This window comes from Elgaria multicarinata, chromosome 10 (genome assembly GCF_023053635.1).
Source record: "Elgaria multicarinata webbii isolate HBS135686 ecotype San Diego chromosome 10, rElgMul1.1.pri, whole genome shotgun sequence".
Lineage (NCBI taxonomy): Eukaryota > Metazoa > Chordata > Lepidosauria > Squamata > Anguidae > Elgaria > Elgaria multicarinata.
In genome coordinates this window covers 77,528,814-77,555,161 of record NC_086180.1, presented here as the reverse complement: position 1 = coordinate 77,555,161, position 26,348 = coordinate 77,528,814, and the positions used below count along the sequence as shown (strand labels likewise).

The 26,348-nt window shown below is 40.5% G+C and overlaps 1 protein-coding gene across 1 annotated transcript in view; it reads right to left on the bottom strand.

The window, feature by feature from the left end:
• SMIM14 (small integral membrane protein 14) overlaps positions 1-19,527 on the bottom strand; it is a 31,643-nt gene extending 12,116 nt beyond the window's left edge. Inside the window, exons 1-3 of the mRNA XM_063135298.1 lie at positions 19,340-19,527; positions 3,675-3,795; positions 3,182-3,230 (exon numbers count right to left, since the gene is read on the bottom strand). Of these exons, the coding sequence (XP_062991368.1) occupies positions 3,182-3,230; positions 3,675-3,749 (124 nt within the window). The 5' untranslated portion in view covers positions 3,750-3,795; positions 19,340-19,527. The remainder of the gene's footprint in view (positions 1-3,181; positions 3,231-3,674; positions 3,796-19,339) is intronic.
• Positions 19,528-26,348: the final 6,821 nt, after the last annotated feature.

Genomic DNA, 26,348 nt, shown 5'->3' with positions numbered 1-26,348 from the left:
TTGTATTCTTTTTCTGTCATTTCTTGTCATTGTTTTGATATATATTTCCATATTTATGTTCATTCTTATATGTAGTAAGTATTATTAGGTTGTATCTACTCTGTTTTTAGCATTACATTAGCATTATATAAGTCCATTCAGTCCCCTTTAAAGGAGCACATAGGCCGTAAGTACGTTTGCCACACGTTTTAGGACTTGAAAGGCAGTTTAATTAGGAGCAGACTTTTGAGATCATTTACTCCTTAATGAGCTGATAATACAGCTGGAGCAGGCTCGGGCCACAACCAGTAGTCAGCAAATAAAAACAGCATCATTGAGAACATGGCTCCCAAGCTTATCCTGCATCTACCTGTCTACATGAACTAGAGATATTAGTTAGGCAATCAGATATAACTTGGGAGTCAAGGTAAGATTACTCTGTATTATATACTTTTTTCTAGAGTGAGCAGTTTGTGGGAGTGTTGTTTTGATTATGCCATCTTTGCAAAAACTAATTAGGTGTGTTTTTTATCCACTACTCCCCCATCTTTTTTACTACATTCTTGAAAACTTATAGGAGCCAACTTTGGGTAAATTGATAACTGGAACAAGGAGGTTCGAACATATAACACCAATTCTGGCCCGCTTGCATTGGCTGCCTATATGTTTCCGAGCCCAATTCAAGGTGCTGGTTTTAACCTATAAAGCTCTACATGGCTTGGGACCACAATACCTGATGGAACGCCTCTCCCGACATGAACCTACCCGTACACTGCGCTCAACATCTAAGGTCCTCCTCCGAGTGCCTACTCCAAGGGAAGCACGGAGGATGGCAACAAGGGAGAGGGCCTTTTCAGTGGTGGCCCCCCAATTATGGAATGATCTCCCTGATGAGGCTCGCCTGGCGCCAACATTGTTATCTTTCAGGTGCCAGGTCAAGACTTTTCTCTTCTCCCAAGCATTTAACACCATTTAACAACGCTAAGGCCTCATCTACACCAAGCAGGATATTGCACTATGAAAGCAGTATATAAAAGGCAGGAGCCACACCAAGTAGGATGTAGTGGTATGAAAGCAGTATAAGGGATGTTTCAATGGGCCCCAACAGTTGTCAGTGCTCTTCAGTACTGTTATAAAGCAGTAGTGTGGCTCCTACCTTTTATATACTGCTTTCATAGTGCAATATCCTGCTTGGTGTAGATGAGGCCTAAGTTTGTTTTTTAACGGACCCCCAGAACTGTTGTTTTTAAATGGATACTGTTGTTTTTATGTTTTTAAATTTTGTATACTTTTAATGTTTACTGATTTTAACTTTTGTAAACCACCCAGAGAGCTTCAGCTATGGGGCAGTATATAAATGTAACAAATAAATAAATAAATAAATATTAGATTAAATTCTTGGGCTCAAAAAAAGGGTGGGAGAGCACTAATAAGTATTTGGCAATCATTTTTTTTCCTGCTTTTCAGGTCCTATAGGAACTCACTATATCTGGGGCATAAAAAGTTGTTTTAAAATTTGCATAGTAAGTTTATTAAAAATCCGCATATAATTCTTTCCCCACTGATGAAGACCTTTTATGGTTGAAAAGTGTTTGGGATTTATGTTTGATGTTTGTTGTATGTGGACCATTCTGTTTAAATTTTAAGTGTACATATTTGTTTTAAGATTAAATATATTTTCTACGAACACATGATTTTATTTTAACAGGCATAGTTATACCAAAATTTGATATATTGTTTTTACTAGTTTCCTTAAACCTATTTTGCTTTCCAGAATACCTTTCCCGACATGAACCTACCCGTACACTACGTTCAGCATCTAAGGACCTTCTCCAGGTGCCTACTCCGAGGGAAGCTTGGAGAAGGACAACAAAGGATATGGCTTTCTCAGTGGTGGCCCCCCAATTGTAGAATGATGTCCCCAACGAGGCCTGCCTGGTGCCAACATTGCTATCTTTTTGGTGCCAGGTTAAAACTTTTCTCTTTTCCCAGCCATTTAGCAATATGTGACAAGTTTCATCAATCCTGGATCCGTTTTTATAGCTGTTTATAAAGTTGTTTAGAATTGTGTTTAGATATATGTTTCAGTGTATGTTTTATGTTTTTGTGGTTTAAAATTTTGTATATTGTTTTTAATTGTTTTAATCTTATGTAAAACCCCCAGAGAGCTTCGGCTATGGGGCGGTATAGAAATGTAATAAATAATATTAATATTAATAATAATTAAAAATAACAGGCTGCAGTGTGGCATCTGAAACAAGCACTCAGAAACTCTGGGCTTTACTAGCATACTCAGATATGTATATCCCTGATCTGAATGCTAATGCATTGTAAAACTGGAACAGCAACTTACAAGTAGGAAGAAATCTGGTTTTCCTTATTTCCTTTGGCTCAAATTACCAACACTGCAAGCCTTACAATGGCTTGATTCTTTATCCGTTATCTAAGTGTTTCTCTCTTTGAATGCAAACACATGCCCCTGTAATTTCCAAAGATGCTGACTTGAAATCCTAGGCTGGGGATACATTTTTCACAACTAAAATACACAATACCGAGTCACTACTTTATCTGTCCTGAATCTCCCACCAATCAGCTTCATGAGATGACACCGGGTTGTAATATTATGGAAGAGGGGGGGAAAGTGTCTCCCTATCCACATTCTCCACACCATGCATCATTTTGTACACCTCTATCATGTCTCCCCTTAGCCTCCTTTTCTCCAAGCTGAGCAGTCCCAGCTGTTGTAACCTTCCTTCGTAGGGAAGATGGTCCAGTCCCCTGATCATTTTAGTTGCCCTTTTCTACACTTTTTCCAGCTATCCAATATCCTTTTTTGAGCGTGGTGACCAAAACTGTACACAGTATTCTAAGTGTGGTCGCACCGTACACTGCAGCCTCTGAAGCTGTATTTTGCTTTTTTTAAAAAAAAACATATTGGAGGTAAAACTCAGTAGCCCAGTTTGAATGATCACATCTCACTTGTTTCAAATTCAGTTGAAATGGAAAACCAAAGTTAATAATAGAGTTCTGTGTTTAATCACTGCTTGCAGTGAAGGAAGGAATGTAGGGGCTGCATACATGGGCAAAATGAAGACTTGGTCGTCTTAACATGGTCACTGTGATGGATTTGGCCCTCAGACATCATGTTTTACTTTGTCACCACTTTTTAACAGCAATTATCCAAGCTTTCCCTATTACTCACATTCTTGAAAGCATTCTGTGTCTGTGCAGTAGGACTGGGATTGTCTTAACTGAAACAAAGAAAAAGAACAGAAACCTGATTAACAGAAGGAGCCTTGCCCAGTTCTGAAGTTTGTTCAAGAGTCTTCTGAATGTCTGCAATCAAAAATATTAGGGAGAATCAAGTGCAAATTGTTAGAAATCAATTTTATTGCATCAAGCTTGTGTTCCCTGATGTGTCAACATTTTACATATTTACAGGTGAAGAATTTGATATACAAGTTGCAGCGAATGTCAGAAACGGTCTGTATGTTGGCTTTTACTGGTCACTCTTAAGAGGCCCAGAGGAAAACGTCAGAAACATTTACCAGTAAATCTCAAAGCTAACATATATTGTCTCTTTGTTTACATTATTTTCGAGGAAAAGATAGTTACTATAGTATGAGTATAAAATTTAGGAATAGACATCATGACACTTAATCTTTTTAATATTTCCTTTATAACATAATCCTCACCAGATTGATCAGCCTCCTCATGGCATGTTCATGCGAGCAAATACATTCACAGGGATCAAATCCACCTTCTGCCATGGTTATTCAGATGGACCCACAATTAGACCTTGAGAGAACTGAATACCTAGAAAAGAAAAGGATTAGTGTGTTAGTCACATCTATTTTATTTTTATTTGTTTAGAAGCGGTTGCCAGAAATGATGTGGGGTGGGAAGTTTTCCAGTGATTTATTTTTCTGCAGAAAATTTTGCATTTCGCAAATTCATTGGCAAAAATGAATGTATGCCAATGGCAAATACAATTATTAGGCAAGCTTTGCAGTTTCAAATTTGCAATTAATGCTTTTCAGGTGATAATCCGTAGCACACTAATATGTCATCGAAATACATACTATATACATCTCAAAGTGAAATGGAACTTGAAGCTGAACGTGCCTCAACAACCTCAGTGAGAGAGAGTTGAACTCTGTTGAAATAGATGGTTGCCAGAATATCATGCACAATTCTTTGTGTTGTTAATACTAAGGAGTGTGCCAACATTTTCAGTACCTTCATTTTTTCCCTTAAATTTAAATATGGTAAGAGAAGTACATGCTATAAAAAATTATATTTAATGTAACCTTTAAGTCACTTGGAGAGAACAATCCTATGGTCCCTAGATAGCATCTGGGGTGTCATGAGATGCTGTGGATTTCTTCCTCCGTGCCTGTAAACAGAGCCATGTGCACGGAGGAGGAAATCCGATCATGGGGCATGCCGGGGAGGGAGAAGAGAGGCCACAATACGTGACCCCCTGTGGTCTCTCCAGTCCTTCCCTGCCCACCAAAAGGTAAGTCAGATAGACGGCCTTGACTAGCTGCTTTTTATAATTTTAACAAAGGATGGAGGTGAAATCGCCTCCGTCCTCCTCTTGCCCTGCCTGACTCTTGCTGGCAGGACGTAGGATAGGCGGAGGGCATTGAACTCTGAGCCTTTTATCAAAAGTGCAACCCATAGGATCATGCTCAATGGAAGCTGAAGCTTGTGCAGAATGCAGCAGCTAGGGTGCTCACTGGGACACCTAGCTCTACCCACATAAAACCCGTGCTAAAAGAACTGCACTGGCTGCCTGTTAGCTACCGAGCCACATACAAGGTTATGATATTATCCTATAAAGACCTAAACAACTTGGGACCATGACACCTAGCAGATCTTCCCTTATTTACGATCGTCAGAGGAGGTCCTGCTCGTCATTCCAAGACAAACAGTGTCGTCGTGAAGAACCTCAACAGCGGACGTTCTCCGTAGCGGCACCCACCCTCTGGAAAACCCTACCTCGTGCGGCTCAGGACGCAGAGAATATAACATCTTTGTAAACTGCCCAGAGAACTTCAGCTATGGAGCAGTAGATAAATGTAATAAATAATTTAAAAACCACATCTTTTTAGACAAACTTTCCCTGGAGTATAACTTTTTCTGGGTTTACATGATATTTTAATTTTTTTAAAAAATTAAAAATTTACCTTTCTATATTATGGTTTTAATTGTGAACTGCCTAGAGAGCCTTGGCTGTTGGGCAGTATAAATACGTAATTAATAATGAAATAATGTTACCAACAAAGTAGAATACAACCCACGCCATGCAAGTTAGCCCCCAAGGTCTTGATAAACCTCACAGTTTGCTTCCTATTAAAGACTGCCAAAACTGTGTGTGTGTGTGTGTGTGTGTGTGTGTGTGTGTGTATCAGACAATACATGGTTGTTGGGTCTTCAACTCAATAGAAGCCCATTGACAACTGAACCGCCCCCATCTTCACAGCTCCACCTCTTCACCTACATAATTCTACCCTTGGTATTGCTTCTTAAATGTCATCTACACAAGCAGGAAGTCACATGGTAAAAACTGTTCCTGGACTGAACCATATCAGGCCGGGTTACCACATGATTGAAAGGTCCTCCAATGAAAATGAAAACAACAACACATCACTTCCTGCACATAAAAAGGTAGCTGCCAGGAAGAAGAATTCTAGCCTAATCTTCTCTCTACAATACTTGTTTTCCCATGTGTAGAAAATCTTTCACCTCCCCTTTCCAGTCTGATATGGTAAAATATTATATGGGGAAAAAATGCCCTTGCACAAGACCGACCAATTCCTTCATGCACCCCTACTTCATTTCTTAAAGACAGCTACAATCCAGTTTGCCTACAGGTATGTTTATGCAAATAAAATTGGATAACAATGACTAGGTTGCATTTAACAATAGCTCATACTACAGTTTGGGTAATGGCTGTTGTTAAATTGTGAGTTGTTGTTGAATTGTGGTTTGTTGTTATGTGAGAACCATGATCTATGGTTTACCTATGGATTGTTAAACACAAACAACCTAGAGTTCACAACTCAACAACAAAACATGGGTTCTCTTCCTGGGTTGTTCGTGGTTAATAACCCATGGTTAAACCATAATGCAGGGTTCACACATAACAACCAGCCACAATTCAACGATGAGCCACAATTCAATGACAATCCATATTCTGGGTTGTCATGTGCAAACAAGACCTTTTTCATGATATAATCGCTTTGTGACCACTATTCAAATACAGGGATTCTTTTTTCTGTAATGTTTCTGTGGGAGTTCATTCAGGAGGACAATGATACTTAAGTTTACCATAAAATGGACATCCAGGGGAGCTAGTTCATTATGCATTGCAAAAAGCATGAGTAATCATAGGCCTTTCACAACCCTCAGAAAAATCATAAAAAGGACAAGAACATGACCTTCTGACTGTACCTATTTAATGGATACAGTTTCTATATTAGTGGGTTTCTAATAAGTAATGAAACCCTAATTCTCTACCGGAACTTACCTGCAAGTTACACCTGTTTGGTGAGTCTAAGTTCCAGTTCATCATTGAAAACTGATGTGACAATTTTTATGGCACAGCAATTAAAATAAATGTACAGATTTAGAACAGCAAAATGGCAATGCGTGTTTTCTGGGTTGCAAGGAAGTGTGCATTTTTAGAGAACATTCCAAGAGTCACTATGTGGATATATACAAATATTACTGATGACTGTATTTCAATTCATTTTTTTTCACTTTGTCACTAGTATCATACTATACATCTCTTGTTCAGTTAAAGTAGTCTAGCAAGCCTTATAGGATTAAAAAAATCTTCTATAAGCAGATACTTTTTCACAAAGTGATCACTTCATGACATTTTTATGGGCCAATCCACATATTTCTTTCAGGTGGGTTTGTGGTGATATGTGAACAGTCTGATTCTGTATCTAGTGACAAAATGCTCACTGTATCAGTGGATGCATCCTCAAATGTCAAGTTTCCACTACATATCCAGTAAATCAACTGAGTCTCAGAAGCAACCAAGACAAGCCTGAAAACCTGCAGCTTGCACTGTGCAATCGCAGATACGTGGGTGAACTGGTTGAATATCAAACAGCTTTATATGCAGATGATTTATTGTTATTTATCAGTAGGTTAGAATCTTCTACATCAAAATTAGTAAGATTGATGCCTTTGGTAGACTTTTGGGTTATACTATCAGTTAGTCAAAATCCAACTTAATGCCAATCAGTAATATTAAGTTACCCAATGTAGTTACTAAAAGGCAATTCTGATAGTGTCCAGACATTATAACATACCTTGGAATACAGGTGCCTAGAGATATTTCTCAAATGATTAAACTAAATTTAAATCTATTGCTGGCAGAACTATTTCTTGATTTGGAAAGACGGGCATCACTTAATTTCATAGAATCATAGAATAGCAGAGTTGGAAGGGGCCTCCAAGGCCATCGAGTCCAACCCCCTGCTCAATGCAGGAATCCACCCTAAAGCATCCCCGACAGATGGATGTCCAGCTGCCTCTTGAAGGCCTCTAGTGTGGGAGAGCCCACAACCTCCCTAGGTAACTGATTTCATTGTCGCACTGCTCTAACAGTCAGGAACTGCTCTAACAGTCATTTTTCCTGATGTCCAGCTGGAATCTGGCTTCCTTTAACTTGAGCCCGTTATTCCGTGTCCTGCACTCTGGGAGGATCAAGAAGAGATCCTGGCCCTCCTCTGTGTGACAACCTTTTAAGTATTTGAAGAGTGCTATCATGTCTCCCCTCAATCTTCTCTTCTCCAGGCTAAACATGCCCAGTTCTTTCAGTCTCTCTTCATAGGGCTTTGATTCCAGACCCCTGATCATCCTGGTTGCCCTCCTCTGAACACGCTCCAGCTTGTCTGCGTCCTTCTTGAATTGTGGAGCCCAGAACTGGACGCAATACTCTAGATGAGGCCTAACCAGGGCTGAATAGAGAGGAACCAGTACCTAACGTGATTTGGAAGCTATACTTCTATTAATGCAGCCCAAAATAGCATTTGCCTTTCTTGCAGCCATATCACACTGTTGGCTCATATTCAGCTTGCAATCTACAACAATTCCAAGATTCTTCTCGTTTGTAGTATTGCTGAGCCAAGTATCCCCCATTTTGTAACTGTGCCTTTGGTTTCTATTTCCTAAATGTAGAACTTGGCATTTATCCCTATTAAATTTCGTCCTGTTGTTTTCAGCCCAGCACTCCAGCCTATCAAGATCACTTTGAAGTTTGTTTCTGTCTTCCAGGGTATTAGCTATCCCACCCAATTTTGTGACGATTTTGTGTCATTTAAGTACTTTATGTAAGGTTAATATACTTAAGATGACTTTCGTAGATAGGTTCCTGGCTGCCACCAAAGTCCATCTTCCCAATGTGAAGATTGTTAAAAGTGTATGCCATGGGAAGACCCCACTCGTGTGCCATTTTCAGATTACATTCCTGCCTACTACTGCTACATTGGCCTTCCTCCCTTTTTGAGGCTGGTTTGATATTCCCACAGCCCATCTTCATGTTCCACATTTCCAGGGATAGAGGTAACATGATTGGTTGGATCGAGATCAAGTTAGTTGAACTTTGGTCCCAACAGACAAATTAGTCATAAATCATTAACAGTCCAATCCTATGCATGTCTACACAGAAGTAAGTCCCAATGAGTTAAGTGGGACTTACTCCCAGGAAAGTGAGGACAGGGTTGCTGCCTTAGTCTGGATATAACCCACTGTGTTTTAAAAGCTTTCTAGTAATGGAAATGTAGAGCCTATGTTTGTATCAAGTTTCTATGTCTCGGGGAAGTATTCTGAGACCCTAATCAGGGTGTGAGCACTGGAGACGCCAAATGAGACCCAACCTTTTAGATAGCTATGAGACTTCAATATTCAGGAGAATAAAGCGACACTTGATTTACACAGCCAGTAAAACCATCTATAACATGGCTTCTAGCAAACCCCATATTTGGACATCTAGGTAGTATTTATAATTGGTCAAGTTCGTTCCACGGAGTCATCCACTCCATTCATTTTAAGTGGGCAATCTCATACGTCAACTTCTTTTATTCAGAACTCTTGTACTTAGATTGGGCTGAATCTCAACTTTTCTCGACATACAGAAAATTGCCTTGGCGCTTGAAAGTTTGTCTGATACACCAACAAAAAAGGAGATGAAGGCGATGTAGTTGAAATGGCAATCTCACAGGAAACCTTGTCACACAGAAGGGCTGCATTTTCAAGAGGCTGTCCATGCCGCAAACTGTATGTATGAGTTGTGTCTACAGGAAGAGACTGAAACAATGTTTTGGACCAATTAATATTAAGAGGGCTTTTAATAAATTAATAAATAAATAAATATTACTATATTTATATTCTGTCTTTATTCCTTCAGAGGAACCCAAGGGCAGCTTACATGGTCCTCTTCCTTTTCATTTTATTTATTATTTCTTTATTTACAATAATTATATACTGCTCCCCATTCAAAATTTTGGAGTGGTGTACAACATAAAATAAAATAAAAACAGAATAAAACGCCTTAAAATAATTTTTTAAATGAAGCAAAATGAAAAGTGAACCATGGCTGGTCATTAAGGAAAGGCTTCCAGAAACAATGATGTTTTCAGGATGCGCCGAAAGGAATACAAAGTTGGCGCCTCCCTGACCTCCAGAGGCAGGGAATTCCATAGGAGGGGGGCTACCACGCTGAAGGCTCTTCCCCTGGTGGACTCCAATTGGTGGATTGGAGTCCACTCCAATCCTCACAACAACCCTGTGAGGTAGCTTAGGCTGAGAGTCAATGGCTAGACCAAAATCACCCAGTGAGCCCAGATCTCCTGAGTTCCAGTATAACATGCTAACCACAAGATTTGGGACTGCCTTAATATTAGTCTTTCTGACCTGCTCTGGGAGCCTATTTTAGCTGAAGAGTAGGGCAAAAATGCTGTAAATTTGTGAACCGCCCAGAGAGCTCCGGCTATTGGGCGGTATAGAAATGTAATAAATAAATAAATAAAGCACCACACTGATTCTCAAGTTCAGCCAAATCTGTAGAAAGGGTTTAACTTAAATCAGTTAAAGTGTAGATATTTCATCATCTTCCCCAATGTGCAGAATTATCAGGGTTAGTATGAAAGTCTTCAAGATTATGTGTATCAGCAATGCAATGTACCAAAACACAATGTTCTGCCAGTATTACAATGACATTACGGCAGTGCCACCAGAAAGGTGGATTTGATGGGGATTAGTTACTGAAACCTAGTTACATAAATACCATGACATTTATTTACATCAGGCAACTCATCCATTTATTCAGGAAGTTGTCTATATTCTGAGAATCTTAACTCTGTGTGTGTGTGTGTGCGCGCGCGCGTGCACGCACATGATGGCATACTTGCAAGACGAGTTTAACGCACAAGCCAACTGAGGGTGCAACTTTGTGCATGTTTAGAGAGAAGGAAGTCCTACAATTCCCAGCCTGCCCCAGCCAGCATAGCTGATGGGGAGGTGCAGGACTTTTTTTCTGTCTAAACAAGCATAGGATTGCACCCTTAGCATTTTAAAATATAACACTCTTTGCAATCAAACAACGTTGCAATCCTACGTATAAGAACCCAAGAAGTATCATACTGGATCAGACCAAGGGTCCATCTAGTCTAGCATTCTGTTCACACAGTGGCGAAGCAGCTGTTGGCCAGGGACCCACAAGAAGGACATGGTGCAACAGCACCCTTCCACCCATGTTCCCCAGCAGCTGGCATATATAGGCTGACTGCCTCTGATACTGGAGGGAGCACATAACCATTAGGGCTAGTAACCATTGATAGCCTTCTCCTCCAGGAATTTATCCAACCGCCTTTTAAAGCCATCCAAATTGGTGCTCATAACCACATCTTGCGGTAGGGAATTCCATAGTTTAACTATGTGCTGTGTGAAGAAGTACATCCTTTTATCTGTCCTGAATCTCCCACCACACAGCTTCATGAGATAACCCTGGGTTCTAGTATTTCGAGAGAGGGAGAAAATGTCACCCTATCCACATTCTCTACACCATGCATAAGTCTCACCAAGCTTAACAGGACTAGCTCCCAACTAAATGTGTATAGCATTTCAGCCTAAAAACTATAAAACACACACACACCATCCTATCGAGCTTTATACCAGCCTTCCCCAACCTAGCACTCTCCAGCCATGCTACGTGGGGGATGCTGGGAGTTGTAGTCCAACACATCTGGATGGTATCAAATTGGCGAAGGCTGCTTTACACTATAGCTTTTAACTTAATAGCCTCATTCACACATGAATCATATGAACGGGCAGTACTACACATAGAAAAGGGGTGTGCCGTTGGCTCCACCCCTGAGGCTGCATGGCTCCTTGACCAAGCCCAGACTTTCTACAGATGCTCAAGAAAGCTCTTTGAAAATCACAAACATCGAACATCATTAACAGCCCTGGACAATAACTGCCATAAAATATGAAGCATTAACAGCAGCTGTGTGTAAAAACACACACAGATGTTTGTTATGCAAATACAATACACCCCCTGCTGTATTTTTTAATCTAAATATATAGGTGAAAGTAGGAAATGAAAGTGTTTTTGTCTTGCAGCAAATTGCTTATTAAAAACAGCACGTTGTGGTTAAGAAAATGCAAATGAGAAGCCATCAGTACTTTTTAAGATAGCAGTTGTGCAAAAATTATGCTTTAAACTGTACTTCATCATAGTGCTTATATGTTTAATGCCTTTCTTAATAAAGTGTGCCAAAATTATTTGTATCATGGTTGCAATCTTGAACACAGGATGCTTAAATGCCACTGAAGGCGGTGTAGGGCTGCCGTCCTTATTCTTGCATTTATATTCCTTTTGTGAAAGTAAACATGATGTGATGTAGGCAACTCCTTATACATACAACTCAGATGCTGGGTTCCTCGCTGTTTGTACTCCTATAACCAAGATGCAAGGATAACATCATAGGGAATAATCCCGACACTATTGCTAGACTCTACTGGAGACAAGATTATCTATATAGTTATCACAATAGCACTACTAGTAAATGACTTGACGTTCACAGCTCCATTATTAAATCAAGTTAATGTCAGAAAGTGAGTTAACCTGTGCACCAAACATCAACTGAAGGTGTTTTAATGAACTTACAACGAAGAAATGACATCATCAGCTCTTCTTTCAAACACACACAAACATCCACACAGCAGGTCCACTTTCTGAATAACACATTGCAAATCCCTGTCGAACATAGAAATGCCCCCTACACACTTCCAGCTGCCATCTCAAACAGACCACCCAATCCCCTAGAGGCACGCCTTAAGACATTTGCTCCTATCCTTTGGACAGATACAAAAAATTGTAAGATTTACATCAAACATTCTTAAAACTCCAATACCCTCTTGGGAAAGTAAATATACCCCTTCAGATGTTATTGGACTGCAACTCCCATCATCCTTCACCATTGGCTATATTGCCTAGATCTGATGGAAGTTGCAGTCCAACAACATTTGGAAGGCCACACATTCCCCATCCCTGTGCTATAGGAAAGGCCAGCAGAGAAAGCAATGGAATATCACTGGTTGTCCACCAACACCTTCCTGCTACAGTCATTCCACTGCATCTTCCAGGATCTACGGTCATCTACAATAATGATCCTTGCCTCTTATAGGCTGAGAGAGAGAGCAGAAGACTGACCTTGTACTACTTAACAGAAACAAATAGACTGCCCAACAGAGAGCCACACACCCTGGAACTGGCACCAGGTTCTGGTGCAGGGCTAACTCTGTCCCCATATCTAATTGAGCAACACTGCTGTGATACACATCAGTCATACCATCAAGGCCTCATTCATCCGCACATTTTCTAATGTGCTATATACCATCAACGGAGAGCAATACCTTCTGCCATTGACAAACCACACTATCTGTACACCAGAAAATGGTGTACACAAATCAGACGTTTAAAAAGATAATGCGCAGAAACCAGCATGGGAGCATTTCAGTCTTCCTGAACATTCAGTAGCAGACTTGAAAGTTGCCACACTTCACTAAAAATAATAATAATAAAAAATAAAAATCAAAGGGGAGTTTCAGGGAGTAGTTGCAGAGATGGAATTCATATGCAGATTTGACACCGTCATATTTGAACTGAATACGCCCCACAGCCTTCTCCAACCAGGGTCCTGCAGATATGCTGGACTACAAATCCCATCATCCCCAGCCAACATGGTTGAGTTATACTCCAATACATCTGGAGGGCACCAGGTTAAGGAAGGATAGACCACAGAAAGTAATTGTTCCTCTTATCATACCTTTCCATCTTGATTCACTAACTCATTACCAGTCAGGATTGGATTACACCCACACCCCACTGACTGGATCTTTTACCCTTTTTACTGGATTTCATTTGCATTTGATAACAATTGCATTGTTGTGCCTTTCGGCCTTATTTTGTAACAATATGCCCCATCTCCAATTCTTGGCAATCAGTACTATGAAGAACCAGACAAAAAACAAGTTAGTCAAGCTTGGCAGCTAAAGCAGCCTTCCCTAACCTGGTGTCCTCCAGATGTGTAGAACTGCAATGCCCATAACTCCAAGTTGGCTGGGAATCATGAGTGCTGTAGTCCAACACACCTGTAAGTCACCAGGCTGGGGAAGGTTGAACTAGAGTAAATTAAATCATCATTATGGTTCTTTAGATTCCCCCCTTCATTTTCATCTAATCCTTCCTCTTAGGATCAGGGTGGCATGTATTACTCTCACACCCATTTTAGCCTTACAACAATCCTCAGAGGTAGATTAGGCTGAGAAGGTCCCCCAACTAGCTACACAATTAAGTCTTCCTAGGCCATGTTTCAGCTGTTCATGGCCTTTAAAAGCTATTTACAAACTGAACATGGAGACCTGAAGGACCACCTTGTCCCATACAAACCTGCCAACTTAATACAATCATTAACAGAAGACTCTCTTGTCTGTTCCAACTATCCCTGCCATCTGTTTACCTGGACTGAGACTCAAGAGAGTTATAACTCAAGATTGTTATAGAGTTATAACTCAAGGATTGAGACTCAAGAGTTATAGCTTCACTGGATGCAAACAAGTGAAATCTAACTCACAGGGTTGTTGGGAGGGTAAAATAGAGAGGAGGAGGATCACATATGTCACCTTGGGCTCTTTGGAGGAAAGGTGGGATATAAATCTAATAAATAAATCAGGGAGAGGGCCCTCTTGGTAGTCACCTCTAGGTTGTATAACTCCCTCCTAACAGAATGGATGGTTTTCCCATCTTATAACTCGCTTCACGTTGAATGTGAAAATATATTTTATTAGTCAAAGGGTTGTATCCAAAGTTATAGAGTAGTCCCACTAAAATAAATGAGACTTGTTAGTCATGACTAACTTAAGTCCCATCAATTTCAATGGGTCTACTCTAAGTAGGACTAAAATTGGATACGATCCATACGATGAAGCCCTTCCTGCCTGCTTTTTTTTTCTTCAACTCGCTTGAGTCTTGTTATACTTGCAACTGGCTTTATTATTATTACCTGCCACTTAAAAAAAAAAAGACTGACATTTTGTCATTTCAATTCCAATTTTCAAGGGGAAAGTGTTGACTCATATGCAGTCAAAGTGGTACTATCCACACTCAAGAGGACGAGGCATCAAAAGGCTTGGAGGAAAACTCAAGATACCGAGAAGTTCAAATATTCTTCAGAAAAATATATATGGCATGCTCATTGCCACAAAATGTTGATTGGCAGTTGGGCTGGAATGGAAAACCAGTGGGAGAACGGAATGGAGTGACTAGAATTATGAACAAAGAGCACTCCACACTGCAAAATTGTGTTGCTGCTCTCACTTGTTGCAGGTCTTCTACTTCTGTTTTAATTCTGGTTTATATTTATTTTATTATTAGCTCCTTGAACTGCCAGGAAGGGACATACATTTATTATATGAACAAATAAAACATTATATCCATTACACCACATTGGCTTTCATTTCTACATCAGCTACTATCACTTCTTGAGACTCTTTCAGAACTTTAAAGTACATGATCATACAGAATGAACAACAGAAGATATATTGTTTATGCTTGGCAATCAAATAGATGTTTTTGGTCACAGTCCAGGAAACCTCACAAGTAACTCAGTGCATCCAGCATAGCTTTAGACTTGTGTTTCTTGAGCAACAACAAGCCACTTTAGAAACATGAGGATGTTTCAGAGGATGTGTGTGATATGGCATTGGGAGAGGAGAGTCTGTTATTGCAAGAAGGGGGCAGGGGGAAGAGACAGTTGAAAACCCCATAGTGTGCATAAACTTAAATAGTTCAGCAGTGAGCAAATATGGAAATATTTTAAGAGCAATTTCATCTCTGACAATACATAGCAGGACTTGGAGGCAGAAGACAAACTAGCTTAGGAGTGGTATAGAAGCAAACATTTTGCATTCATTGTTTTTAAGAGGATCTGACTGCTCCTCCAAAATGTCTAATAAAATTATCAGACAAGATGCAGGTCAGTGAAAGTCAGGAATTTGACCACATGATGGCTATGAATGGTAATCAAGTGTTTCAGCACGTTCTGAAAATCAGGAAGAACAGTCAAATAATAAACCTGCAGTTCTACAGCACTGTAAAAGCACACTAAATAGAATCATACCTTCTGGACTAGTGTAAAGCCCATGTTGCCATGGGCACTAGTAGTCCTGCTCCTTTGCACTTTTTTGCTCATGAATAATGCAGATGTAGCTCATGCATAGTGAACCCCTTTGAAATTTGCATGCAAAATGGCTCCACCCCCTCCTTCATACTCTGATTGGCTGCCTCCGTCCCCTTTCCTCTGGTGGCAAAAGCCTAACAGCGCATTGTGCTCAGGGCCCACCCTCACACCACACTGATTGGCTGAGGAGGGTTGTCTGTCATACCGCTGGCGGAAGGGCTGCCCTGCCTGTTTGGCGTAGAGTAAATTAATTGCTATCAAAGCTCGAGTTTTTACTTTTTCAAACTTTCAAAATTTTCTGCACATCTACACGGCACAAGCTTCAGTTTAAAACAAAACTGCGCAAAATCAGTCTGGTAGCTCTCAAATAATAAGCATTACACTACTATATGTGCCAATACTATGACACTAGGGCACTGTAGGTGTTAAATGACAACTATTATATTAGGTTAAGCTATGCCAAGATCCTGTCTAGAATAGTTGGATAGTCACCTCTCTTCCCTGCACATTAAGTCTGATCCCAACTATATTTATTAAAAGCAAGTGCAGTTGAGTCCATAAATCCTGGTGAATATGTTTAGGACTGCAGTCTTTAAAAAATGGTTAGCCTTAAAAACATCAATGTACAGCAGAGGTTTGTTGCCTTTTGCCATCCTTCTCTCTTATGAGTGATTAGCTTTTTGGGCATCTGATCCTGATCAAGAGTTTTCATCACAAACATGAACTGTTTCTTCATAAAGCTTAAGGAGGAAACAGTTGTTTGAAACTCAAAGTCAATAGTGTGTATAGCTGTGTTACCCAAAAACGGGGGCGGGAGGAAAGCCAGGTACAAAAGAGGACAGAATTTCTGCACTTTTAATAGGTGTGTAGAAGGGGAAATTTTAGCATGTATAGTTTGCATGACAAGCTGAAATGTCCTTTTCTACAGGGTTGACCCTACCATTAGGCAGTTTCAGACAATTGCCTTAGTAAGCAAGGAGTGGGTGTGACATGCCTGCCCTGTGCCCAATAAGGTAGCCTATTGCCCTCAGCTGCAGTGGAGGACAGTGTCCCATTACCAATGTTGAAGTACACTTCACCTGCCAGTCTGGTTTATTATATTGTATTAAAATCCTGCCTTTCTGCCAAAAATGGGGCTCAACATGGCAAACAATAATAAAATGGAGATTAAAAGGAAAACTTAAAGGGCAACAAGACATAAAAATAATTGAAAACACCATTAAAATGCAACAACAATAATGGCTCCAAAAATGCAAATAGTATCAATTCCATAACATTCCGCGCTCGCTTACTATATTTGAGAAAGCTTGTCTGACGTATTCTAGAAAGGTTAAAGGGGGAGCTTCTGATATATATCGCATGATGTTGAATTGTCAATTCCAAGATAAGGGAGGGTTAAAAATGATTTGGGAACATGATCTGCACACGAGTTTCACTGAAGGTGCAAAAGCTTATGGCATATGGCAATCCGCACCCTATAAAACAATATCGGCAAAAGTTAAAGAGCTCACTCTGAAAATCACTCACAGGTGGTATATTACCCCACACCATATTAATGGTAATATGTCCCCACTCTGTTGGCGGGGTTGCTCAGTTCCTGGCACTTATATTCATCTTTGGTGGGAATGTCAACAGGTCAAAACTTTTTGGTCAAGCGTTTTCCAAACCATTACAAACATTATTCATGTTGAAGTAGAAACTGATCCAGCACTGTCTGCTTTCTATTTTTAGGGATGCCAATAGAAACATTATTCCCAAAGCCTTGGTCACCCACTTGCTGGTTGCAGCCAGGTGAGAAATTGCCCACTTCTGGAAAAGCGACAGACCTTTTCACCATCGAGGCTGGTTTGGTAAGAATTGGAAACTAGCTTTAAATGATAAGTTGACTCAACATAGCAGGTTAGCAAGAGGGGAAGTAACATCAGACACATTTTTGGAAAACTGGTTGGACTTTTTCTCATTTATTAATATGAATCCTGGCGAACCTAGACCTCCACTGACTCAGGAATCCTTTTGGTCAGAGTTTCTAACTTAACCTGCATCTTTTTCTGTACAAGAAAGTATAGATTTGGTTACGATTTCTATATTTACTAAGTGCTTATTGAAGATATGAACACTCATGCTTTTTTACCGTGGTGCTGTGGGGACATTCGTATTATTGTTGAGTGTTTTCTTTTACTCTGTGTTTATTGTATTTGTCCTTCCTGGAAAATCAATTTTAAAAGTATTTAAAAAATGCAACAATAAAAGAAATAAACAGCACCCAACCCAATAAAACTCCCTTCAGCAATAGGTAGGCTTACAACAGATTGACTTTCATGTATGGAAATGTGAGAGACACCATTTTGTTATTCGCCTGAGGCTAGGCAGCAAAATGTCTCAGGCAAACATTGCTTTTACATAGCTACTAAAGGTGCAGGAGCCTTGTCCACTTTTGCAATTGGTGAAACTGCAACTGGTCAAACTGATGTGGTTAATTCACAGCGCAATCCTATGCATGTTTATTTAGAAGTCCAGCTGAGTTTAATGGAGTTTACTCTCACATAAGTGGATTAGTATGCACACTTACCCACTGAAGTCCACAGGACTAACTTGAGTGTAAACACGCACAGGCACCCACTTCCAGGGGTTTGACTGAACTGTCCTTACTAAGCGTTAACTATGGCTTGCAGGCAATCCTATACATGCCAGTTAGAAGTAAGTCCCGTTGAGCTCAATGGGATCATATAAGTATCATCTCTGAAGAAATCTGGAAACACTCTCCTTTAAAACAACAATACACACCCAGTATCATCAAATGTACAGTTCTGCTAGTGTGCAACAATAAACCAAACTAAATAAAACAAAGTTAGCAGGAGAGCAAAGGACTAACTTCCTTTCATCACATATGGGACTCTCACGGAAACAAAGTCGGGAAGCCAAATTGGCACTGAGGAGATCAACAACTGGGTTGCAATGAGGGATCCGGTTTAAACGGAAGTCTCCTCCCCAGGGAATCCGTGCTGAAGGTTTACATATGGTCATATAGTCCGAGTTTGAATACCTGCAAGGCTTGGAATTCGTGAGTCTTTCCTTTTGGGTTGGGGCAGGGAAGAACCTTGTATCCATTGCCCAGATTCAGCAAGACGCAGCAGAACAACCCACCGCGAGAAGGGAAAGTTTAGTTTGCTGTGGGCTGTATCCAGTGTGCGAGTAGCTTAGAGGAGACCCATTGCCGTCAACGAGACTTAATTTAGACCAGCTTTCCACAAGCTGGGGCCCTCCGAAAATGTTGGGGTGCAATTCCCATCATCCCCGTCCCGCAAATTCGGTGGTCAGGGATGATGGGAGTTGTAGTGCGAAACATTTTTGGTGGGGAGGCGCACCGTTTGGGGGAAAGCTAGGTTAAGCCTACCATTGGATACAAAGCCATAGGTTTTCGCCACCCCAAAGCCAGCTGCTGGCTCCAAGGAAGTGCCGTGGGGAGGAGGGTTTTTCTCGCAGCCACCCTTCTTCCTCCCCCCACCCCCACCCCCACCCCCCCAAAAAACTACAAGCAGATTTCCAGCCCGGATCGTAAACTCCATGCTGAGAGAGGGGGCAGCGACACTCACCGCCTTTGCCTGGCTGCTGAAAGGAGCTGTTCTGATGTAGCTGGGAGCACAGAGAAGCGGGAGATGGGGAGCAGGCGGCCCAGCTGCTGCGGCAGCGCTTCCTTCTCCCTTTGTGTTTTGATTCGATGCACCACGTCAGACTCCAGCCGCCGCCACCACGAGAGCCGGATCTGCCGGCTCCCAGAAAGGGGCAGGCGTTGCTTGGCCCCCTCCCAACCCTCCGTCTCTCACAAGCACAGCGGCGGAGGGCGGCGCAGAAAGCTCGAGGGCCGGCCCCTCGGCTCTCTGCGATTGGAAGGAGAACTCCGGCTGCTGGGGTTGGCATTCACAGGCAGATTTGACGCGATCAGAGGTTGGGCGTGGCTAGTTCAGCCTTTCCCCAACCTGCCCCTCCCTTGAGAGGAATAGGACTGCAACTCCCATCATTCCCAGAGGGGAACTGCAGTCCTGCACATCTCGAGGGCGACAAGATGGAGACGGCTGGGGGCTAGCTCACTGCGCTCTTTAAGAGTTTTGTTTTCTTTGACCCATTGAGATTGGGTCACACCCATTCGGACTCACTGGGCCGATACTTTTTTTTTTACGGGAGGTGGTTTGCATTTGCGTGGTAATAGGGCCCACACGGATCTCTTGCCTTGCCGGGCCTTGTGATTTGTTTCATTTGGTACCAACAGCCGCCTCCTTCTCTTTGGTTTCTGCGTCACACACGCACACACACCGGTAAAGACAGAAGAAGAAGGCGGGTGTTATTACAAGATGAAACGAAAAGGCCCAGCAATATGTGTGTGTATCAGGTGATGATAACAAGTTTAGACTTTAATCACGCAATATTCTGCATGTTCAGACAGAAAAACGTGCATTGCTGGTTGGGGAATGCTGGGAGTTGTAGGATTTCATTTCTGTATAAAATCCATAAGGTTGCACCCTACTGCAAGGTTCTCCAACCTGGTTGCTTCCAGATGTTAGACTACAACTCCCAGAATTCCTGACCACTGGCCATGCTGGTTGGAGCTGATGGCTGTACATCGAATTGGAGAGCAGTAACCAGCAGGGTACCACAGGGTTCTGTCTTGGGGCCAGAATTATGCAACATTTTTATTAATGACCTGGATGATGGGATTGATGGGCTTCTTATCAAATTTGCAAATGACACAAAACTGGGAGGTTTGGCCAACATGCATGATGACAGAATGAGCTGGAATCTGATTTGGATAGGTTGGAAGACTGGGCTGAGAGGAATAAGATGTCCTTTAACAGAGAAATGTAAGTTATTACACTGAGGGAAAATGTAGGGTACACATACAAGATGGAGGATTCATGGCTTGGGAGCACTATATCAGAGAAGGATTTGCTAACTTCTACAAAAAATATACACTCCAAAACCCTCTAATAAGGATAATATAGCTCAATTTGTAAACAAAATAAACTTCCCAAAATTCTCCCAAGCACATAAACAATATTTAAATCAGCAATGTACATTAGAGGAAATACAAAATGGAGTCAAACATTTAAAATCCTTTAAATCACCTGGTCCTGGTGGATTTACGGAGATTTTTTATAAAACATTTTCCGATCAAATATCACCCTTTTTGTTAAAACTATTTCTGGACATCCAAAACAATGGCCAGATACCAGTCTCTTGGAAATCCACAAACATTGTAGTAATACTTATACCTTTCAAAGACATTGAGTCTGTGGACTCATACCGTCCTATCTTGTTAATCAATGATGCAAAACTCTTCACTAGTGTACTTGCACAAAGTCTTTCAATTGTTGCACCTTCTTGTGTTGAACACGATCAAACAGGATTGCTTCGACACCACTCAATTGCTTTCCTTATCCGTTGTGTTTTGGACGCAATTTATTTGGGACATCAACACCTAGGCCCGAGAGCAATAATAGCGCTAGGTGCTACAAAAGTATTTGATCGCCTGAATTGGTGGTTTCTATTTGCTATACTAGACAAATTTGACCTGGGTGGATCTTTCATTCGCCTTCTAATGAGGCTTTATCAGGGAGGCTCAACTAGAGTCTTGGTGAATGGTATGTGCTCAACCTCCTTTACCATTGGCTGAGGCACAAAGCAGGGTTGCCCTTTATCTCCCCTGCTTTTTGTCCTAGCTATGGAGCCCATGGCCATAGCTTTAAAAACAGATCCTGATATCTGGGGGTTGATGGCAAATAACAGCACCCATCTTGTAAACATGTTTGTAGATGATATAGCCCTAATGTTGTCTTCCCCAGACTCATCCATCCCAGCAGTCAAGAAGCAATTGCAAAGCTATGGAGAGGTTTCAGGGTTTCTTGTGAATAATAGCAAGTCTGAGCTCATGTCTACGACAAATAGAAATTCATCACCTGTACGACAAATAGAATGGCAGAAGCTCACAGGTCTTAAATTATATAGCTCACATTTCTGATACTTGGGAGTGATCATCCCAAAAAAACTGACCAAATTGGAAAAGCTTAACTTCACGCCACTTATCACAGAAATGGTTCAGAAACTTAAATCCTGGACTAAGCTCACGTTGTCTTGGCTGGGCCATGTCGTGGCAGTAAAAATGATGCTACTACCACGCCTCCTTTATACATTTCGGGTTATTCGCATAAGTATTGCTGAATCAAAACTTTAAAAATGGCAAACGATGCTACATAAATCATTCATTTAAGCAAGAGAACTTGTCTACACAAAATACTTTGTACAGACCTAGCACACGAGGCATGTCGAAACCAAATTTGAAATGGTACCACGACGTGGCACATCTACACAATGTGATGCTAATAGAACAAGGCTCTGAAAAAGTGACATGGCTAAATGTGGAATACAAAGGGAACCGTGCAGCCTTACATGGCCTACCCTTTCAATATCTAAGAAAGGGCCAGGATCCAACAACTTTACATTCATTTTTAGCTTCAGATCTCATAATATGGAAACAATGGGCTAGCAATCTATGCCCCCCACCCAATTTCACCAATAACACCCTTACTTTCCATCCAACCTTCTATAATAAAGATAGATTACATACTTTTGGGAGCTGGGAAATGAAGGGGTTATACTGGATCAGAGACTTTTATAAAGCCCCCAAATCACTTACCGGTCCAGAACTCCAGACATAATTAGAAGGTTTGGTTTACAACTGGATTACCATTCAACAAGTTATTCATCTCATAGAGTAACCAACTGTATGTGAACAAGCTACTCGTACTTTAACCGCTTTTGAAAATTTAATGTATACTTTTAATCTACTGAGTAAGGGACTAATTTCCCAGATTTACAAAGCTATAATTTCTGCCTCATTAACACCCTTAAACTCACTCAAAGCCCAGTGGGAAAAATATCTAGGAGAGGCAATTGATGAAACTCTCTGGAATAAAATCTGGGAAAAAACACCCTTTAAAACAACTTCTGCATGAGTCCAAGAGAATGCTCTCAAGGTTATCCACCAATGGTACATGTTTCCACAACTTCTCAGTAAAATTAAAAACACCATTTCAGTATGTTGCTCGAGGAATTGTGATAGTGACATTGGTTCTTACTTCCACATATGGTGGGATTGCCTATTAGTTTCTGTATTCGGGGGGGGGATCTGTCATGAGGCTGAACTCATCACTTAGCAAACCATTCCACTCAATTCTAAAATTGCCCTACAATCAACATATGATGGGATAGCCCTAGATCTTACCCAAAAGGGCCTTATAACGCAACTGATGACAGCGGCAAGACTCACTATAGCCAAATGCTGGAGATCTATTTGAAATCTGGCTGGCACAGCTTTGGGACTTAGTTCTTATGGACAAATTAACAAATCAAACCCGGAACTGAAGAAGCAACACAACCACCACCACTTTTTATAAAACTTGGTTTAATTTTATTTCTTATGTAGTTACTAAGGAGCATGGATATTGACCTCCAGCCACACATGGTGATCTTTGGAACACCACTTTTAATTAACTGGTGGAAGACCCTTCTTTTTTTCTTTGCTACTGGAAACTTTGTTTTGTCCTTGCAATCCATATTTTTCAGTGGTACTCTCATTGGCGTGGGGAGGGAAAGGGAACTGTTGTTTATTTGCATAGTTTTACCTAAAATAACATATATATATATATATATATATATTAAAAAGACAGCATACATGCTTCTTCCCCACATATTTTATTCTCTTAATAATCCTGTGAGGTAGATTAGGGTGAGAGAGTATGACTAGCTTAAGTTCAGACAGCAGAGCACACAGCAACTCTTGAAGCTTCTTTGATCTAGCAAACTGCCTTTGTAGGAGTGCGGTTTGCTACTCCAGTTTCCTCCCTTTTTGTTCATTACAGCTCCTGAGGAAGGATTCTTTTTGAGTGTGAAACGTTGAGCCATTTTAAATTTGGAAACAATAAAATGTTCATTCCATATTAACTACAGCACCAGAGCCTGTCTCTCCTTTCACTCCAACTAGCTTAAGGTCACCCAGTGAGTTCCATGGCTAAGTGGGGATTTGTCTCCCCAGTCTAAGTCCAACACTCTAACCACAAGAATGGTGGAGTGGCCTCCTCTCTCTTCTGACCTATCAATGCTGACCCAACTTGTCAAAACCTACTTCTGGCTCTGACCAGTTACCAAGTATTTTGAAATCACATGTTCGTGACCTTTCTGTGTAGGATTGGGTATGAACATTTAATATTATAACATGTGTGAAGCACTTTTTGAGTATAAGGATTTCACATACATTATTTTAGTACTTATACATTATCTTATTAGGTAGGCCAATATTGTTACTCCTATATGTTGAGGTAAGGTAGAAAGCAAGAACTGAGTTTCAAAAAGTTTCTTAATAATCCTTAAAACCCTTAAAAGAGGCCAGTATTGTTATTCCCATATTACAGATGCAGTGTCTGAGATGTGGTGGCTGCTGAGAAATTAATGTTTCAGATAAGATTTGAATCGGGGACTTCACAACTTGTAATAATATACCAATTTCTTTATCTATTTGTGTCTTGCTTTATTACAATTCCTTTTGGAAATTGAAAACTATATTTTCCTTTGATATTGTATCAAAGAATGTACTGACATTTTCATATTTGCATACTATCTTGCTTAATTTTTAATTTTTTTTTGTTATAGTATCATCAGTGTACATGCACTTTGCAGAGTAATGTAATCCAAAAAGACAAATCCCTGTGCCAAGAAATGTATACACTGGGCAAAACAATGATGGCAGGAACGGGAGAGACAGAGGTTAATGATGGAAGAAGGAATGCATACAAATGCAGTTATATGTACCTACGCTTCATTTGGTTTATGAATTTTATGTATTTATTTTTTTAATTATAAAAAAAACAAGCAAAACGAGTTTTCCCAGCACTTGTGCAGTTGTGAATTAGATTTCTTGAATGTAATGAGAAATGTTTTCCTGAATGTAATGAAATCTTGACTAGCATGCAGTCAAATAGCTAATATACTCTGGAGGAAACTGGAGGTAGATTGAATACAGCCAGATTATATATCCCATCACCATTTAGGCTTCAATTCTGCACACACGTACCAGGGAGTAAATCCTACTGAACAGTGTGGGACTTACTTTTGAGTCAACATGCAGAGAATTGCATGGTTATATATTCATTAATTTACTCTGAAAGCTTCATCCCATGTACCTGCTTCTCTCGGATTATCCCAGTAGCACTAAACTTTCGCAATTGTTGTGATTTTTTTTTTAAAGCATAGAAAAATCTGGATATCATCCTCAGATATCAAACCTACCTTGCACCACAAGTTTTTCCAATTTTTTCATTTCTGTGTGTGCTGCTGCCATATTCTCTGTTGCCAATACTTAAGCATAGCTTCATTTTTTACCTTAGTGTCCCCAGACAATAAACACTAATAGGGCAATCCTAAACTAACTTATCTGGATGTAAGACCCACTGAACTCATTAGCTCGGTTCATATGCAGTGTAAAACATAGCAATTCAAACCCTTAAGATTATATAATATAACAAACCATAACAATGAGAATATCCAGTTAACCCACAGAAAAATAAAAATTAGCTTTCCCTCAAAGCCTTCAATATCAGAAGTCTGATTTTAGTATGAAAAATGAACAACACACGGTAATAAAATAATTCCTGAGTGTGAGGCAGATTAAGGGTGCAATTATTTGTATGTTTAGACAGAGAAAAATCCCACAAAATCCCAGCATTCCTTGGCCAGTAGAAAAAACTCCTACAATTCCCAGCAGTCCCCTGGTAGCATGGCTGGCCAGAGAATGTGGGGAATTGTCAGAGTTTTTTCAGTCTAAACATGCATAGGTTTGCACCCTAAACATATTTGGGGCTTAAAGTAATACGTGTATCCCATATTACTCCATTAGTTTTCCACTCTCTACAGAGCTTCTCTACTTGGAAAAAAGGGGTTGTGAACCTTTTACTGTTCTCACAAAAAATCCTAGTTTCTCACCTGCTAGTAATGCTACATAGTTTCATGGCACCCTGTTGTTTCTCCTTCTGAAATTATTCTCTACTGCTACTCCTCCTATTTAGTACCATTCAGTGCAGTCCTAATCATGTATTCTCAGAGGTAAGCCCCACTGTGTGCAATAGGACTTATAACCTAAAGTTGGAGAAATCCTCTGGAAGTATGAGATATAGCATGGAAGGGTGCAATAGGTAGGGGAGATGGTAAAAAAACAGGTCCCCAGCTTTCCATGAGCAATGGTACTTTCCACTAGATACAGCTCACGTTATTTTAAAAAGGTATATGAAAAACTTGGTTTGGATGTTGAAAGAGATTATGATATCCATAAAATAGGCACATTCCTATTCTTGTAGTCATTTTGGGACTTTTTCAGCAAAATGTAGCCATTTTTACAATGTTGACCTGCTAGAGCCAAAGATTATTCTCTTAATGTTCCCATTCTATCTTTTATTCCTCCCGTGGCTATTGTATAGACTCCACATACATTCAGTTCCACTGTTAAGTTCATACTTCTAACTCATCCACTCTATTAGACAATTTTCCTTATTCCTGCCT